The 17,169-nt window shown below is 43.8% G+C and overlaps 2 protein-coding genes across 2 annotated transcripts; one reads left to right on the top strand and one right to left on the bottom strand.

Moving 5' to 3' along the window:
* Positions 1-1,336: 1,336 nt before the first annotated feature.
* Positions 1,337-8,856, top strand: LOC119722137 (zinc finger protein OZF-like). Its single transcript, XM_038192182.1, has 2 exons — positions 1,337-1,504; positions 6,579-8,856. The coding sequence occupies exon 2, from the start codon at positions 6,643-6,645 to the stop codon at positions 8,290-8,292; it is 1,650 nt and encodes a 549-aa protein (XP_038048110.1). The 5' UTR covers positions 1,337-1,504; positions 6,579-6,642; the 3' UTR covers positions 8,293-8,856.
* A 709-nt stretch (positions 8,857-9,565) lies between these two features.
* On the bottom strand, positions 9,566-12,898 carry LOC119721802. Its single transcript, XM_038191759.1, has one exon. The coding sequence runs from the start codon at positions 12,896-12,898 to the stop codon at positions 9,566-9,568; it is 3,333 nt and encodes a 1,110-aa protein (XP_038047687.1).
* Between the last annotated feature and the right edge of the window lie 4,271 nt (positions 12,899-17,169).

Below are 17,169 nucleotides of genomic sequence, written 5' to 3'. Positions count from 1 at the left end.
TGAAAGGTACATTAGCGATTGGAATGATTCTTGTACTAAAAGAAAGCTTATTAATTGGGCTTTCCTATCCTAGATTTTCAAAGTGCTACATGCAGAACTTCATTAAATAATTGGTCCTGCCATTCGGGTTTCCCTCTTTTTTTTTTAAACTCACCCTGTATGCTTTCGTAAAGTTAAAACTGCGCCGATACCAGCATGGCAACATACTTGACTCCGCACACAGACGTCAAAAAGGATCGATAAAAATGAGCCAATTACTAACTCGATAAAGTCGCGGTCACTTTGGCTAATGTTGCATTAATCGAATTTAACAGAAGGCAAACGTCATGATGTATCAACCGAAACAAGAACATAACTTCTCGGCTGGACGTCCGGAGAAGAGATGGCTTAAAGGCTTGGGCCTACGTCACTAAGTTTGTATCGATTAGTGCGATTAGTGTGATCGAGAGTGGGAGGTATCGATAATAATGTAATTACCTGCACCAGGCTTCATAATTATGTGACTTTGTATTGTGGACCATGTGGTGCATAAATAAAACGAACAGGGGGGGGGGGGGCTGAAGTAGAACAAATGTACACTAGGCTAGATACGTATAGTGGCGTATTAAACTCAACTGGGGGGGGGGCGTACTCGAGGCCTGTGCCCCCCCCCCCCCCCCCCCCCCCCCCCCACCAGTTCCCTCCCACACCTAGGCTCAGAATTGGGTAAGGAAAATGAGCTTCATGCATGCAATGCACCTTTATATTTTTGCAGATTCAGGAGATTTAGTTTCAGGGGGTTTTATGGCCCGGAGTTTGGGGACTCCAGCTCGATTTAGCCATGGAGCAAGGAAAACGGAGCCTATATCCTTGTTCTTTAAACGTTTTGTGCTTACGGAGCGTCCTTTAGTATAGTAATAGTACTTGTACAGTATGAAATAGAAATATTTCTTTTTCATAAAGCAACTTTTTTTGGCTTAAAGCCCTTAGCAATTAAGCTCAAACGTTCGCTTAACGCTTATTGACAGAATTATATGCTTATTTTCGACGCCATCTTATTTTCGATCAAAAATCAACAAAAGGGTATTGCGGAAAACAGGCAGGAGGCCGGCAAAAACGCCGACTAAATCAACTAGTCTGTGATAGAGCTAGGACTATGGCATAGCTGTACGCACATGGCAAAGACGGGTTTCCGCGATGCTGCCCTCCATTGTTCAAACAAGGACATGTGGCCTTTGCCGACCCGCGCCACCTGCCTCGTTTCTAGGGCATCGAGTAGTACGCTCCCACCACTACCTGCTTACTATAGGAAACAAGGTTGGAAATAAAGTAAGCTCTGGGGACGAGTTGCCATGCCACGTGTACAAACACTACCAGTGCATTGTTTACAAACATGACAAAGGACGGTCTGAGCTGCATGCGCCGGGTTTACCCAGAATAACCGTGATGTTTTCTTCCTTTTTCTGTTCATAAAAAACTCAGAAATACGTTCTCCATTTCTTATTAGCAGCAGTGCTTAAGCGAGGTAAGTTTTTATCGCAATTTGAAGTACTAAACGACCATTTTTTGGGGCTAGTACATTTTAGACGCATCATTGGAAAGGAAATGGGTCAACTCGTACCCGAGTTAACTCGTACCCGAGTCAACTCGTACCCCAAAATTGACACCCAAGTCAAGTCGTACCCGAGTTAGGTCGTACCCGAGTCAAGTCGTACCCCAGTCAACTCGTACCCGAGTCAAGTCGTACCCGAGTTGACTCGTACCCGAGTCAACTCGTACCCGCAGCTCAAAATAGTTGCCTATTTTCGAAAAGAAAATCAGTGAAACGAACGGAAGATCGGAGGGATATGGCCGGTTGTCCGTGCACGGTGACATCGTTTGTGCCGGGCCTGTGCGCGCACTCATCGGCCAACGTGGTCGTACCGTGCACGGTGACATCGTTTTTGCCGGGCCCGTGCGCGCACTCGCCGGTCCACGTGGTCGTACCGTGCACGGTGACATCGTTTTTGCCGGGCCTGTGCGCGCACTCATCGGCCAACGTGGTCGTACCGTGCACGGTGACATCGTTTTTGCCGGGCCGATTAGCTCAGTTTTGTTTAAGATAATAAAACTTTCTCTTGCACTTGAATTACAATTTGCTAATGTCAAACAATCTTTCACACCCACAAGGGCGGATCCAGAACACAATTTTGGGGGGGCCAACAAAATTTTGGTCCCCCCAAAAAGTGGGTAAAAAAAATTACGGCGTGGGGTTCGGGGCCCGCTTAAGGGCCCCGAAAAAATTTTGGATTCTAGATGCTCTGTGGTGCGATCTGAGGCAATTTCTGACAACTTTAACCAATGTTTTTTTTGAGGAAAAGATGGTGGTGTACTCATTGCCTGCCTTTATTGCAATGTCAAAAAGTGGGTCAAAAAAATTACAGCGTGGGGTTCGGGGCCCGCTTAAGGGCCCCGAAAAAATGTTGGATTCAAGATGCTCTGTGGTGCGATCTGAGGCAATTTCTGACCACTTTAACCAATGGGTTTTTTTTGAGGAAAAGATGGTGGTGTACTCATTGCCTGCCGTTATTGCGATGTCACATAAAAAAAAAAAAAATTGATTTCGTTTTGGGGGGGGCCATGGCCCCCTTTGGCCCCCCCCCCCTGGATCCGCCCTTGCACACCCAAGGATCAACTAACAAATTGGTCCCCTAAAACTTATAGAAAGAGCATCTCTGAATGAAACGAGCCATCATTTTCCTTTATCGTGTTTACTTCCTTGATGCCTCAAATGTAAACAAATAATTAAAAATCCTACATTTCTGTTACCAAAATAATATTCTAGTTGAACTTATCGCAGAAACTTTATTTAAGCTGCACAAGATTTTTTTTACATTTACCGAACTAATTGTACAAAAAATGACCAACATATTAAAGAATCATTATAAATTAAATAACGATGTCCGTGTGACTCTTTTAAGTTTCCTGTAATATATTTTCTCTTCAGATTTGTACTTTCAGGGCCCCAAATCTTCCCAAAGAGATTTGTGCCATGTGCAGTTTTTATTCAATAAATGATGCCAAAAATGGAGTGAGTGAACGTTGAAAAATATTACTTTTACATTACAAAATTCATTTTTTAATAGCAGCTTTCTTTAAAAAAAAAGGTCTTAAATACCAAATTCGTAAAAAGAAAACTATGCCCTTAAAACACGTTCGACCGAAAAAAAAAAAGACGTAGCAGTTCGCACTGTCACTCCGCAATCTCAGTGATCCAGGGTCTCTGAAAAAAGAAAGAAAAAACATCATTACTAAGAGAAAATACTACACAAATTTTAAAATAACACATCTGATGATCTGGATGAAAAGTGAAATTTACCGTTTATCAGCGAGGGCTCCGTCGACTCGCGAGTACCACACTGATGCCGTTTTGAAAATGTTCTCCGCGCGGTACCCGTCCGTTCGCGATGAAGCCCTTGCCGATGAACGGTACATTTTCCCTTTTCAATATTTGTATTTCTGGCGGCGTAACTACTATTTCTCAGTCGCCGTTTTTGAGGGTAAAATCGGAAGTTTTGTTAACCATCCATCCGTACTTCCAAACTAAAAAAGGAGGGGAGTACGAGTTGACCTGGGTGCGAGTTGACCCGGGTACGAGTTGACTCGGGTACGAGCTAACCTGGGTACGAGTTAACTCGGGTACGAGGTAACTTGGGTACGAGTTGACTCGGGTACGAGTTGACTAGAGTACGAGTTGACTCGGGTACGAGTTAACTCGGGTACGAGTTGACCCAAAATCATTGGAAAGGCCTTCTTACGCTGATTTCTTCAAAATGACAGCATGCTGCTAGAAAGACTAATTTCACAGGGAGTTTAGTCCCTTTATTCATAGGCATGGGGGGGTAAGGGTATTAACCCCCCCCCCCCCAATATTTTGTAGAGACTGCCCTTTTCTATTCAAATGCCCTATTTTTTTTACCAGTGCTTACCCCCCCCCCCCCAATATTTTATAAAGAGTGCCCTTTATTTTTAACAAGTGCCCATTTTTTTTTTAACAAGTGCCCTTTTTAAAAAGTAGTCGTGCCCTTTTTTGTGCCATCGGCCGTTCCGGGTGTCTTTTTTTTAATTTCACGCATGTATTGCCCTGAAAAGCACCATTTCTGTCCGTTAGTGTGCATAATCGTAAGTTTTGAACAGCGCCCCCATCGACAGATGGTACCAGCCCCCCCCCCCCCTCCACTATTTTATTATACGAAGGACAAGTGTCGGGAGAAAAAAAAAAAAGGTGTCTACATTTCAGCACGGATGTGCAAGTGCCCTTTTCAAGAAATTTTTACCCCCCAATAAAAATGACCTTGCTACGCCACTGTTACTAAACTATCCTTCAACAAAATATGTTTTTCAACAATAAGGCGAAATTAAAAAAAAAACATGTTTAGCATCCTGCTTTTTGAAAAAGGAAGCAAGAGGCCCTTTTTTTTGGACTCAGGAATGAACAGCTTTATATGGGCTAGATCAGTAGATGCAACCGATAAAGAGGCCAAAATGATGTCACTGTTAAAAATTATCATTGTTTTGGGTAAAAAAAAGAAGAAAAAAAAAGGAGGCGGCCTCCAAAAAGGAATTGACTGTTGATAGCAGCCATTTTGAATGTAAGAAGCAATGACCCCAAAGCTGTGACGTCCTGTTAATGCAAATCGATCTTGTCGCTCAGGCGCGCGAGTTGCAATGCGATGGCTGTTTCTTGTACAATCTCTCAACCGATAGTATACAGATACAACATGGTTTGTGGGGAAATAGTGGAAACTAATGACCCCTGAGGTGTTGGATGTTTTACTATACCTCAACCTCATAAACATTCATTAGGCAGCTGCTGTATATTGGTTCATTCCACCATGTTTTTGATTGTGTAGTATTTGGATAAACTGAAACATTAATTTTAATTTTATGGAGACAAACAGAAAAGAAAGTTAATGTTGTGTCATTTTATTAATAACTCTAACCCTAACCCACCTCACTCCTCCAAAATCCTCCTGGCGGTTTTGGAGGATTCTAGAGGATTGAGGATGAATGGTGATTGAATCAAATGAGGATTCTGGAGGATTGAGGATGAATGGTGATTGAAGCACATGAGGATTTTGGAGGATTGAGGATGAATGGTGATTGAAGCACAAGAGGATTTTGGAGGATTGAGGATGAATGCATTTTGAGGCAGGACTGTCTGATGATTTTGAAGGATTTGGCGTTGGTTATCCTTCATTTAAACACGAGTGCAAAGTTTTGGGATGAGGAGGATTTTGGAGGATTGAGGATGAATGCATTTTGAGGCAGGACTGTCTGACAATTTTGAAAAATTTAGGCGGATTTGCAAAATTTTGGAAAATTTTGGAGGATTTTGGAGGATTGAGGATGGTTGTAAGCAACAAGGGCCTAGGGGGTTTTAACATTCACACAAAACGCTGGATTTATTATTGTTGTCCACAATTTCACCCAGTTCTTCCTCAGCAAAAAAGCACAAAGCGAGCACCACCGGTCACCATTTTGATGTGTGCCGTAATAGACTGGCACATATTACTGTCCTCACCAGTGATCTCAACGGTACTCACGTAAAGTGCATGCATCGTTGGTAAAAAGATAGCACAGTACTCGAACAAATCTAAGGCTGCGACCCAGGTGTGTGATAGTACCTCCCTGGTTTTTGCGCGTCACGCACGTGTACGTAGACGCAGGAAAATAGTAAAATTTTCACACGGTTGAGTTACTGGAATGTACCAATGAAATGCCGTGGCTGCCTGATGAATATTTATGAGGTATAGTAAGATAATATAGCGCGCAGCCATACAGTATGGGCAAATCAATTGTACAGGAAACAGCCGTCGCATCACAACTCTCGACATCGGTTCGAACCTCAGATCGTGCGATTTATAGTTCTTTCCACTATCCACTAGGCCACTACTCGACAAAAGTACATGCATGACTGAGTGATAGCAGCGTTGTGACGTCATTGTTATTTTCTTATGAATAAACATCTAACTAGCTGAATAATCATGATCCATTGACAATGTGTGCTGCAGATAAAAACACCGATGTCGGGGGTGGAGGGTGTGCCGGGTGGCAGAAGGGTGCTATCAAGTGAAAAATGACCTTATTTGAGAACATACAGTCATTGCCAGGTAGAAGGGGGGGGGGGGCTGCTTGAGGCTAAAAAAAAATACTTTTACCATAACTACAAATTAACAAAATGAACTTACTTTGTATTTGTGAGCTATAACCTAGAATTCTAGGGGTGATTGTGAGCACACTGGAACTTGTGCTAAATTTCTTGAAAAGTCTGTTGTTACCTGAAATCAAAATCCTGACTGTCTGTCAGCTTCATATTCATTTATGGATGCTACTTATTTGATAATAAGGCAGGAAAAATCAAAATTCCCTACCTCTAGACCTCTACGATTTCATTAGAAATCCTGCAGACATTTTCGACAAGTCTCTTTACAAATGCCCCACTGAAAATTACAGGTTAATTGAGAAATTATATCCATGCAAACTTGCAAAGAAATTCTATTTTGCCCCCATTTTAAGTTTTAAAGAATATCAGTTTTAATCTCTACTTTTTCTTGCAGATTGTGTTCTCCAAACAACCAAAAATTGAAAAACTGAGAAAATTAGTCTTGCAACATCTGAACAATGGCAAAGGAGAATCGACCAGTATGTGACCAGCAGAATTCTTCTATCAGCCCAGACAGAGAAAATCCAACCAGTGAAGAGTCACAGGGCTGTTCGGTCTGCGACAAAGGTTTTTCCCATCAGTATCCTGTCGTGCTTCTGCAGAGAAGTCATCTTGGCATCAATAAAAGACCATCTAAGTGGCACATCCCTGACAAAGATTGTTTGGATACTGAGCATATCACATACCGCAGGTGGTCGCAGACAAGCTCAAAACCCCTCGCTTGTAATGTCTGTAACCGACATTTCAAACACGACAGTTTTTTTGCGACACACAAGAGAATTCACACAGACACGCCGTTTAAGTGTTACACTTGTGACCGAGCTTTCTATGACATAAGGAGTCTCGAAAGCCATGACAAGTCACATTCTAAGGAAAATCCTTACGTGTGCAACATCTGTCGCAAAGCCTTTGCTGATGGGTCAAGTCTCCATCGACACGTTAGTACTCATACCCTTGAAAGGCCATTTAAATGCGACACCTGTGGCATGACCTTCCGTCTGAGAGATGATCTGAAATGTCATCAAGTCAGTCACAGTAATGAGAAACCCCATAAGTGTGACATTTGTGACAAGGCTTTCAAGCAGAGGGCCAGTCTGTCTGTACACAAGAGAGTCCATCACGACAACAAAAAGATGTTTGTGTGTGAATTTTGCAATCAAGCATTTGCATACAGTGATGCTCTTGTGTACCACAGAAGAGCTGTCCATACAAAAGAGAAGCCATACGTTTGTGACTTTTGTAGCAAGGCATTTATAAATCGTAACCAAATGAATCGTCACAGACGGAGACACACCAACGAAAAGCCGCATGTTTGTGAAGCTTGCGGTAAGGCTTTCTACACAGCTGTCGAGGTAAGACACCACAGTTACACTCATACCCATGAAGAACAATACGACTGTGACATTTGGGGCCAGAGGTTTGAACTGACAAACTACCTGTTGAAATATCAGAGCGATAATTTGAAGGAGAAGCCTTATAAATGCACCACCTGTGACAGAGTTTTCGAACGGCCGAGTTATCTTCGCAAGCACCAATATGTCCATGCAACAGAAAGACCACATGTATGTGAGAAATGTGGCCGGACATTTTCACAGTCATGCTACCTGCTTAGACACCAGAGTATTCATTCGGGGGAGAAGCCTTATAAATGCACTTCCTGTGACAGAGCTTTCAGACGCCAGGATTATCTTCGCAAGCACCAAATAATCCATGGAACAGGAACACCATACAAATGTGACATTTGTGGTCACAGTTTTGCACGGAAAAGGTACCTGTTAAGACACCAGAGAGTTCATGTGGAGGAGAAGCCTTATAAATGCACCATCTGTGACAAAGCTTTCAAACAGCGCAGTTATCTTCGCAAGCACCAAAAATTCCATGCAAGAGCAAGACCATACAAATGTGACATTTGTGGCCAGAGTTTTGCACGGACAAGGCACCTGTCGAGACACCAGCAGGTTGTTCATTTGGAGGAGAAGCCTTATAAATGCCCCAACTGTGACAAAACTTTCAAACAGCAGGGTTATCTTCACAAGCACCAAAAGGTCCATTCAACAGCAAGACCAAACCACCATCTCTCCACTCGAGGAACAGAAAAAAGTCACTAGACAGAAGTTTGTCTGCCAGTGCCCCAATATCGACAAGAACGGCGCAGTGTGTTGTGTTTCATATGCTAAGTTCAACATTGATGAACATACAAAGTGGGGTCCCGGGTGTACAAACCGAAATCGTCTCCACGTGTTAATGCCATACTAAACATGTTACGTAGGGATGGTATGTGGTATCTGTCCGTATCGCGGCATGGTTCACGGGGTCAAACAAAACCCGGCCAATTACTGACTAGATTTCAAGTCTACATGAAAATGTGCACTTTCATTCCATCAAATATTAATGTAGCAAACACTTTTGAGTAATTTGCTCTTTTCACGCTCCGCCATTGAGCATGCACAGCCTCGATGTGGCAACTTTACACAATAAAAATAGCCGGTTCAGTGATCTGAACCCCGACACGGGAATCACTGAACCGGCTATATTTATTGTGTAAAGTTGCCAGATCGAGGCTGTGCATGCCCATGGCAGAAGTGTGAAATGAGCGAATGGTTGTGAAGGAATCCTTTGCCCGCAATATCGTTTGCAATAAAAGAATGAATAAACAAATAAATTTAAAAACACATTGTAGAGTTTGGCTCATCGAGGAGTAAGGCATACAGGTGTGACACGGACTAGAAATCTTGCTTTCGTATTTTAATGTAATTCGAACTGTAAATAAACAAACAAAAAAGAGATCCTTAATACATGTCATCCTAAATCAAGGGTGCTAACTTATCAGTAAGAAAGTGGTTCTTAAAACTCTCCGTTAACCTTCATAATAATCCAGAAAATACTTAGGAAACATATCAAACTTTCCTTAGTTCTCAGTAACGTCCTTCATTAATAAACAATCCCTAATTTCTCTTATCTGGTCTGAAACTGGCAAAAGCTGGGAAACTTCTTATACGTTCATGTACTTCATCTGCATGTAATTTGTAAACAAGTTGCATGTACATGTACATGTACCTTAAGTTCAACATGAAAACTGGTGAAATATGTCTGCTTTTATAAGGGCTTATATCATCATAAAAAACAACTGAAAAACTACTCACTTCTTTGGCAAGACTCTAGGATAACCAGGTGTCCATAATCTCTGAAGTAGAAACTGATTAACTGCTGGTTTGACTACAAACTTTTCGGCTAAAAACTGCTACAGTAAAACATGCTGAAACATGGCTGACAAAACCACATGTAAACAATAAACTACAGTCACAAACTACAGCTCTTCAAGCTACAGTCACAATCTCACAGGTCACTGGCTCAGTGGAACATCCTCGCCCCGATGAGCGACTAGTCCTCATCATAACCTTCTGCCGAGTAGATCACTGCTATCTTTGTGATAGTCCTCTGGTACTCTCCGCTCTCAGTCTTCACCTTCACGTTCCTCACCATGCCATCCAATCCAGGGAAGACCTCGAGAACCCTACCGACACACCACTTGCCCCGGACTGCATTGGTATCTGACACAGTTACCACATCACCAACCCGTACGTTACGCCTTTCAGCTCTCCATTTCTTGCATGGTACCAGGCAGGGTAGAACATCTCGGCTCCAGCGCTTCCAGAAAGAGTCAATGATCTTCTGCACAAACTCCACGCGGTGCCTAGGATTTTTGGTCTCCTGGAATGGCCCCTGAGGAGCATCAGTCGATGCTCTTCCAAGTAGTATATCATTCGGACTCAGGTAGGAACCATCATCTGGGTCATTTGGGATCCTTCCAATCGGGCGTTGGTTTACGAGGTTCGCAACTTCTAGTAAAACTGTGTAAAGCTCAAATGGAGTCAGCACCTGAGCCCCAACAGCCCTTTTCAGCGCGGTCTTGCAGCTCTTGACTAATGCCTCTGCACACCCATTTTGATGTGGTGCTCTTGGTGTGATGAACTTCCATTCCATGCCTTTCTCTGCCCCGAACTGTTTCAGCTCTTCGATGTTCCAACCTTGAATCATCTTTTGAAGTTCCCGTTGTGCTCCGACCAGTTGGGTTCTGTTGTCACTAATCATCTTAGCTGGATAGCCTCTCATAGAGAAGAATCTGCGGAGCACTTGAATGTATTCCATAGTGGAACAGTCTACTGCTAGCTCTAGGTGCACTGCTCTGGTGTTCAGGCAAGTAAAGATCACTCCATAGTGTTTGGCTGTTTTGTTACGTCCAATCTTCACTTGGTAGGGTCCAAAGTAGTCGCATGACGTGAAGTAGAATGGTGGCGTGTATGGTGCCAGGCGTTGCTTCGGTAAATCAGCCATGATCTGTGTCTCAAGTTTGTGCTCTGCTTCTCTGCAAACCACACAGCGGTATTTGATCGTCTTGGCTAGGTTGTGTGCCTTTAGGATCCAGTATCTTTGCCTTGTTTTCGCAACAGTGGTGGCAACACCAGTGTGGCCCTGTTGGTGTATATTCCGCACAATCAGAATGGAAATGTGATGATCATGGGGAAGCAGTGCTGGGTGCTTTGTAGTGTACAACATCGTAGACTCCTGCAGTCGGCCTCCAACCCTTAAGATTCCTGCATCATCGGTGAAGGGACTCAATGACTTGAACTCTCCGTTGGCCATGCGTTTGTGTAGATTTTTCTGTGCCTTGATAATCCAGTAGTTGGCAGCTTCTGTCAGCTCTTGGGGTGAGAGTGGACCCTGTTTAGACTCCTTGTTTACACAAGACTGCATCTTGGCTCGTATGTTCTGGACAAATCGATGAACGTAGGCTGTGACTCTGATTAGCTTTCTCCAGCTGGAATACTTCTTGCCGTCAATGACTTCCTGAGTTTCGGTTGTTATGAATACAGCTTGGGTCTTGTGTCGTTCCTTATCTACCTCTATCTGGTTCACCCTCTCTGCTTCTTGTGGCCAACTTTCTTCTGGGAAGCGCAGGAATTCTGGACCATTTTTCCAACGCTGGGTCAATTGTTTCACAGGTACTCCACGAGAGACGTCATCTGCTACATTCAGCTCTCCTGGAACATGCCTCCACTGTGACGGATCTGTTTGGCTCTGAATCTCGCTTACTCGGTTGGATACAAATGGTTTGAAACCTCTGGCTTGGCTTCGAATCCAAGATAGGGCAATCATACTGTCAGTCATAAACACTGCTTCCTTCACTGGTAGGCGCATTTCTTCCATGATGGCCTGGTACAGCCTTGTACCCATAACTGCTGCCTGCAGTTCCAATCGTGGGATGGTGAGCCTCTTCAGTGGTGCTACTCTAGACTTGGCTGCAACGAATCGGACATCATAGGTGCCATCATATATTTGCCATCGAACAAAGGCACAGGCTCCGAAAGCTTCCTCTGAAGCATCGCAGAAGATACACAGCATGGGTACACCAACAGCATTCGACGGGGTGAGACATCTTTTGAAACTGATCTCGTTCAACCCTTTCATCTCTTTGAATAGTTGAATCCAGTGGTCATGATCTGCCTTGGGTATTTCTTGGTCCCAGTCTAGACCCTGTTGCCATAGATGCTGCATTCCAATCTTGTAACGGATTAGAAAGGCTGCAGCAAATCCAATCGGGTCAAAGATCTGTGCAATCTGGCTCAGGATTTGACGCTTTGTTAACTTTCTCTGCATCACTTCTCGGTCATCGGTGGACAAATTCTTGTCCAAGTCCAAGTTGACCTTGTAGTGGAATTCGTCAGTTTTGCGGTTCCATACTGTCCCCAGCACTTTTTCATCAGTTGTGGTGTCCAGAAACTTCATTGTCTCATCTTCCTTGTCACTGTTATAGTTTTCTTCCAGAGCTTTGTTAGATAGCTGAAGGGGGATTCCGAGTAAAAGGCTGGCTAACACCTCATCTATTTCACTCGTCAGCTTCTTGGCCTCATTTACAGTGTGGACGGAATCGCATATGTCGTCCATATACGTGTTCTCTTTTAGGACTCGTGCTGCATCTGGAGATTGTTTCTCGGCAGCCTCAGCTGTTTTCTTCAGGGCGATCTGTGCCATGGCGGGAGCTGGCTTATCCCCAAACGTCAGAACTGTCTTGACGTAAACATCAGGTGTACGGTCAGCATTCAGGTTTCTCCACAAGAAGCGATGAACATGCTGATCACGCTCTGGAATCAGAATTTGGTGGTACATCTTTGAGATGTCTGCAATGACTGCCACTTCATTTTCACGGAACTTCATAATGACTCCAAATAAGTTGTTTAGAAGGTCAGGCCCCTTGTACCAGTAGTCATTTAGACATTGCCCATGGTAAGTTGCAGAAGAATTGAAGACGATTCGGAGAGGTGTGCTCTTACTTTCTGGCCTCAGAACTCCATGATGAGAGATGTAGTGTACAGGACCTTTGTATGACTTCAGCTCAGCCTCAGACAGCTTCCGGGCAAACTTCTTTTCCACCATTTCCTTCATCTGGGCATCATAGGTTTCTGCATGAGTTGCGTTTTTTGCAAGTCGGCGTTCTGTTGAATAGAGCCTCTTCTCTATCTGGATCTTGTTATCCGGTAGCTGTTTCGGATCCCTTTTCCAAGGGTAAGGGACGGTCCATCGGTTTCCATCTCTGGTACAGGATTCTTCTATTATTTTGGCTTCCTTTAGTTCTGCTGGGCTGAGCTTTTCTGGTTCACATGTGCAGGACTTCACAGCTACTCCCATAGCTTCAGTTTTCCAGAAATCTGTCATGTCTACTGGTGCTGAGAACTTCACATGGAGAACTCAGCTTGTCTTGGTTTGGTCCCCAGGGCCGGTTCCAAAAATCACCCAACCAAGTGGTGATTGGCGGGCAATCAGATTCTGGGCTTCATGGGTTTCACCAGCATGTATGCTTGCATGATCAATGCCAATGAGTAGATCGACTGGGCCGCTACCTCGATGGAGACTGCTTGGATGCAGTTTGAAGAGTTTGGCCATCTCTGATAGGTCAACTTCAGCAATATCGTCGCTTATGCAGGGGATACCAATGGCAGTAATAGTGTAAGTTGGACCTTTGTGCTTCGGACGAAGACGGACCTCATAGACTTTTGTTTGAAGCTCTTCTTCTTCTCCTCCCACTTTGGTGATGGTAGTATTGACATCCTTTCCCTTGAGCTTCAAGCTTTCGGCGAGGGACTTTCTGATCAATGATATCTGTGCCCCGGAGTCAAGAAGGACATTTGCTGGTTGAGTAATCTGGGTTCCCATGATCTGCACTTGTAGGACTGGTAGTAATACTTCTGCTCGGGTTGTACTTACTGCAACGCTGACTGAACCGGTGGCTTGCTGGGGAGTAAGATGCAGTAACTGATGGTGAAAGTGTTTACACTGGATTCCGTTCATCATCTCCGTGCACTGTCGTCTTCTCGAACATGTAGACACATTATGGCCTTTTCCTGCCCTTTTGAGGCAGCTGAAGCAGACATGGTTCTCTTTAACCATCTTAAATCGGTTTTCTGGACTCATCCCCTTGAACTTCTCACACTAGTCTGTCCAGTGGCTGGAAGCGTGACAAATCCAGCACTTGTCACGGAGCGGCATTGACTTTGGGTCTTTCTGCTGAATGTGATTGATGCTTGATCAGGGACTTTGAGCTTCACATCGTACTGATGCCGTTGCCCTCATCCTCGATTTCATTTCGGATGACATCCAGTCTAGAAGTCCTTGTAGTGTCGCCATTTCTTTTTCCCTTTCCAAGTGTCTGGACCACACCTTCCGGTCGTCGGAGTTCATTTTCTGCTCAATGACTGCTAGCATATGATTATTATCCATGTCGTTCCGTCGCCCCACCTCCTTCAATGTGTTATAACTCCTTCTCACAAGATGAACTAACTCACAGAATCTGGCGTCTTCTCCGTCTCGGAGTGGCTTAAACTTCATGATGTCTTGGGTGACGGTGTCAGTAATGAATCGTGGATCACCATATATGGAGTCGAGATACTCCCAGGCTGCATCGTAGTCGGACCCAATTCCCTTAATCAGCTCCAACGGCTTCCTTGTAGGCATGTACGTAACAGTGTGATGGCATCCCTCTTACCATACCTCTTATCGACCATGTGCTTGAAGTCATCTTTAAAGATGGCGTATTCTCTGACATCCCCCGTGTACTTGGGCATCTTTGGCTTTTCCATTTTAAACCCACAGAATTTGTCGACATCATGGGTTGCTGTATTCACTTTCTTCTGCTCTTCCTCCTGATCACCTGCTTCATTTATGCTGATATGGCTATCAGATTCTGTTATCTGCTTGACACTGGAAGTTGTACTGGTTTGCTCCGCACTGGATATTTGCTCTGCACTGGAACTGGACTGCTCTGCACTGGAACTGGACTGCTCATTACTGGAACTAGTTTTCTCTGTACTGGCACTGTTATCTGCTTTCGGGTTTAACTCCTTTTCAGTAGGTGTTGGAGTTAGATGATCTTTTGCCTCACACTGCAACGCTATGAACATTTGTTGGCATTCTTCCAACCATTCCTCTTCGGCAATAAATTCATCATCATCAAAAATCTGCTCGGTATAAGCCTCATGCTTCTGAACTAGGTTGTCATACACCAGTTCAAACTTTTCAAGCTGACTTGAAATTTCAACGGTTGCCCTGTTACCTTCAATCATCAAGCGTAGGGCTTTTCCCTGTCTTGTCAGTGCCGCCTTGGCATTCCGTCTTTTGACCTTCAACTCCTTTACTGTGGAGTCGGTCATTCTGATACAGGTGCTGTGCTGTACTCCCTTCTGATCCCAGGTTAGCAGAACAGAATTCGAATGTTGTGGCTCATCGAGGAGTAAGGCATACAGGTGTGACACGGACTAGAAATCTTGCTTTCGTATTTTAATGTAATTCGAACTGTAAATAAACAAACAAAAAAGAGATCCTTAATACATGTCATCCTAAATCAAGGGTGCTAACTTATCAGTAAGAAAGTGGTTCTTAAAACTCTCCTTTAACCTTCATAATAATCCAGAAAATACTTGGGAAACATATCAAACTTTCCTTAGTTCTCAGTAACGTCCTTCGTTAATAAACAATCCCTAATTTCTCTTATCTGGTCTGAAACTGGCAAAAGCTGGGAAACTTCTTATACGTTCATGTACTTCATCTGCATGTAATTTGTAAACAAGTTGCATGTACATGTAAACAATACAAAACCACATGTAAACAATAAACTACAGTCAATAGAGGGCGCTCTTCAAGCTACAGTCACAATCTCACAGGTCACTGGCTCAGTGGAACAGTTTGTATTTACACTGTTATTTCAGTTTATTATTTGGGGGGACACCCTGTACAATAAATGCACACTATTACCAAAGTACATAGGATGCATTAACCAATCAAAATGTAGTATTGCTCAGAAGATAACTTAAGCCACGCCCACTGACAGTGCTGGCCAATTGGAGTCTGCTATTCTGACATGAGTGACTTACACTAAGAAATTGCACAGTACAGTTCAGTTATACGTCACAAAGTTGGTATCGATTAGTGCGATTAGTCTGACCAAGAGTTGATTTTTAAATCTTGCATGTTATAAACTTCGAGTATAAAACTTGGCTACAAAAAAACGCAAACTTGGTTACAAATAAAAAATATCTAACCAGTTACAACTTTAAATTCAACTTGGTTACACCAGACCTCAATGTTAAACTATATAAATGTTAGAACAAATGTTTTTCCAAATGTGTTCTTGCATCAAAAAAATGAAGGATAGATCATAGCCTTTTGATCTTTATATTTTGAAACAACCAGTGAATATCTTCTTCCTTTCTCTCTTTCTTTACAATAAATACAAAAGTTTTCCTATTATTTTTGAAAACAATATAAATATTTCTAATGGGTGAACTTTTCACTTTATGATGTTAAACATAACCAGATAACGAGGTAAATAACCTCAAGGCTTGGGCCTACATGTCAAAGACTTGCTTGGACTGTTTTTGGTGGAAGAGGATGCCACTATGGAAGACTCTGGTGGTGGTAGTTACTTCGATCCGCTCAGATATTTCCCCAGGCTCCTCACTCTCTGTTGACGATCTGGTTTTGGCACTCTCCCCTTGAAGTTGCTGAAGCCCCTGTCATGGGATGACCACCTGATGTTGCGGTCAATGGGGATGCGCATGGGGGTGAAAGAAGCTCTAGCTTTGGTTCCGTTGGCAGAGGCAGAGGGAGGTTGATGGGTTCTGTGGGGGGAACGGCTGGCGTGGAGACTGGATGAAGGAGGGGCCTGCTGCATGTTGTGATGTTCTTCATGACGGTGAAGGCTGGCATTCCGGATGAATACTTCGCTGCAGGTTTGATATATGAACCTTGAGGAATCGTCACTCTGATGATGGGCCTCCTTGGCATGCCTCACAAGGTTGCCTTTCAGCAAAAAGTCTTTTCCACAGTTGGGAAACTGACTGGCGTGCTTCGTAGCTTGCTGAGGGTGTGCGCCTGTCTGCTACTGGTGGATGACTGAGTTTGGTGAGGACGACGCAGCTGCTGCTGCTCAATCTGCTGGTGCTGATGTTGGGATCAGTCTCGGCTGGTGGTTGCACTTGGGCTGCTGTTCTGTTCTTTCTTTTGTTTCTTGTGTGGTGTGGTATGGTGTCCGATTGTCCTCGTTTTCTGTCGCGGTCACCCCTCTCCTTGGCTGCCCGTGAGTTGTTATCCACCTGGCATGATCTAATGTTAGGCTTATGCACAGGGGCGGATAACTAATGCAGAAGTGGTAGATACGAGGTGGATAAGCTGTGGATAAACGTTGGATGAGCGATGTATATGCAGTGGAGGTGATGTTGACGACATGAAGTTGAAATACAGCCTGACATGTACACATTTAATGGATATTTCACCATATTTGTTTCGTGCACATAATGCACACACTTACGTATGTACATATATGTTCTGCTATGCAGCGCGGTGGTACCTGCTGGACACCCATTGTGAAACATTGGGTGCACGGAGACCAGTTAGCAGTTTTTGAGCTTTTCGTGTGTTGCTGGTTGTATCCT

The sequence above is a fragment of the Patiria miniata genome, unplaced genomic scaffold (genome assembly GCF_015706575.1).
Source record: "Patiria miniata isolate m_02_andy unplaced genomic scaffold, ASM1570657v1 HiC_scaffold_14, whole genome shotgun sequence".
Taxonomy (NCBI): Eukaryota; Metazoa; Echinodermata; class Asteroidea; order Valvatida; family Asterinidae; genus Patiria; species Patiria miniata.
This window is presented reverse-complemented; position numbering and strand designations above follow the sequence as displayed.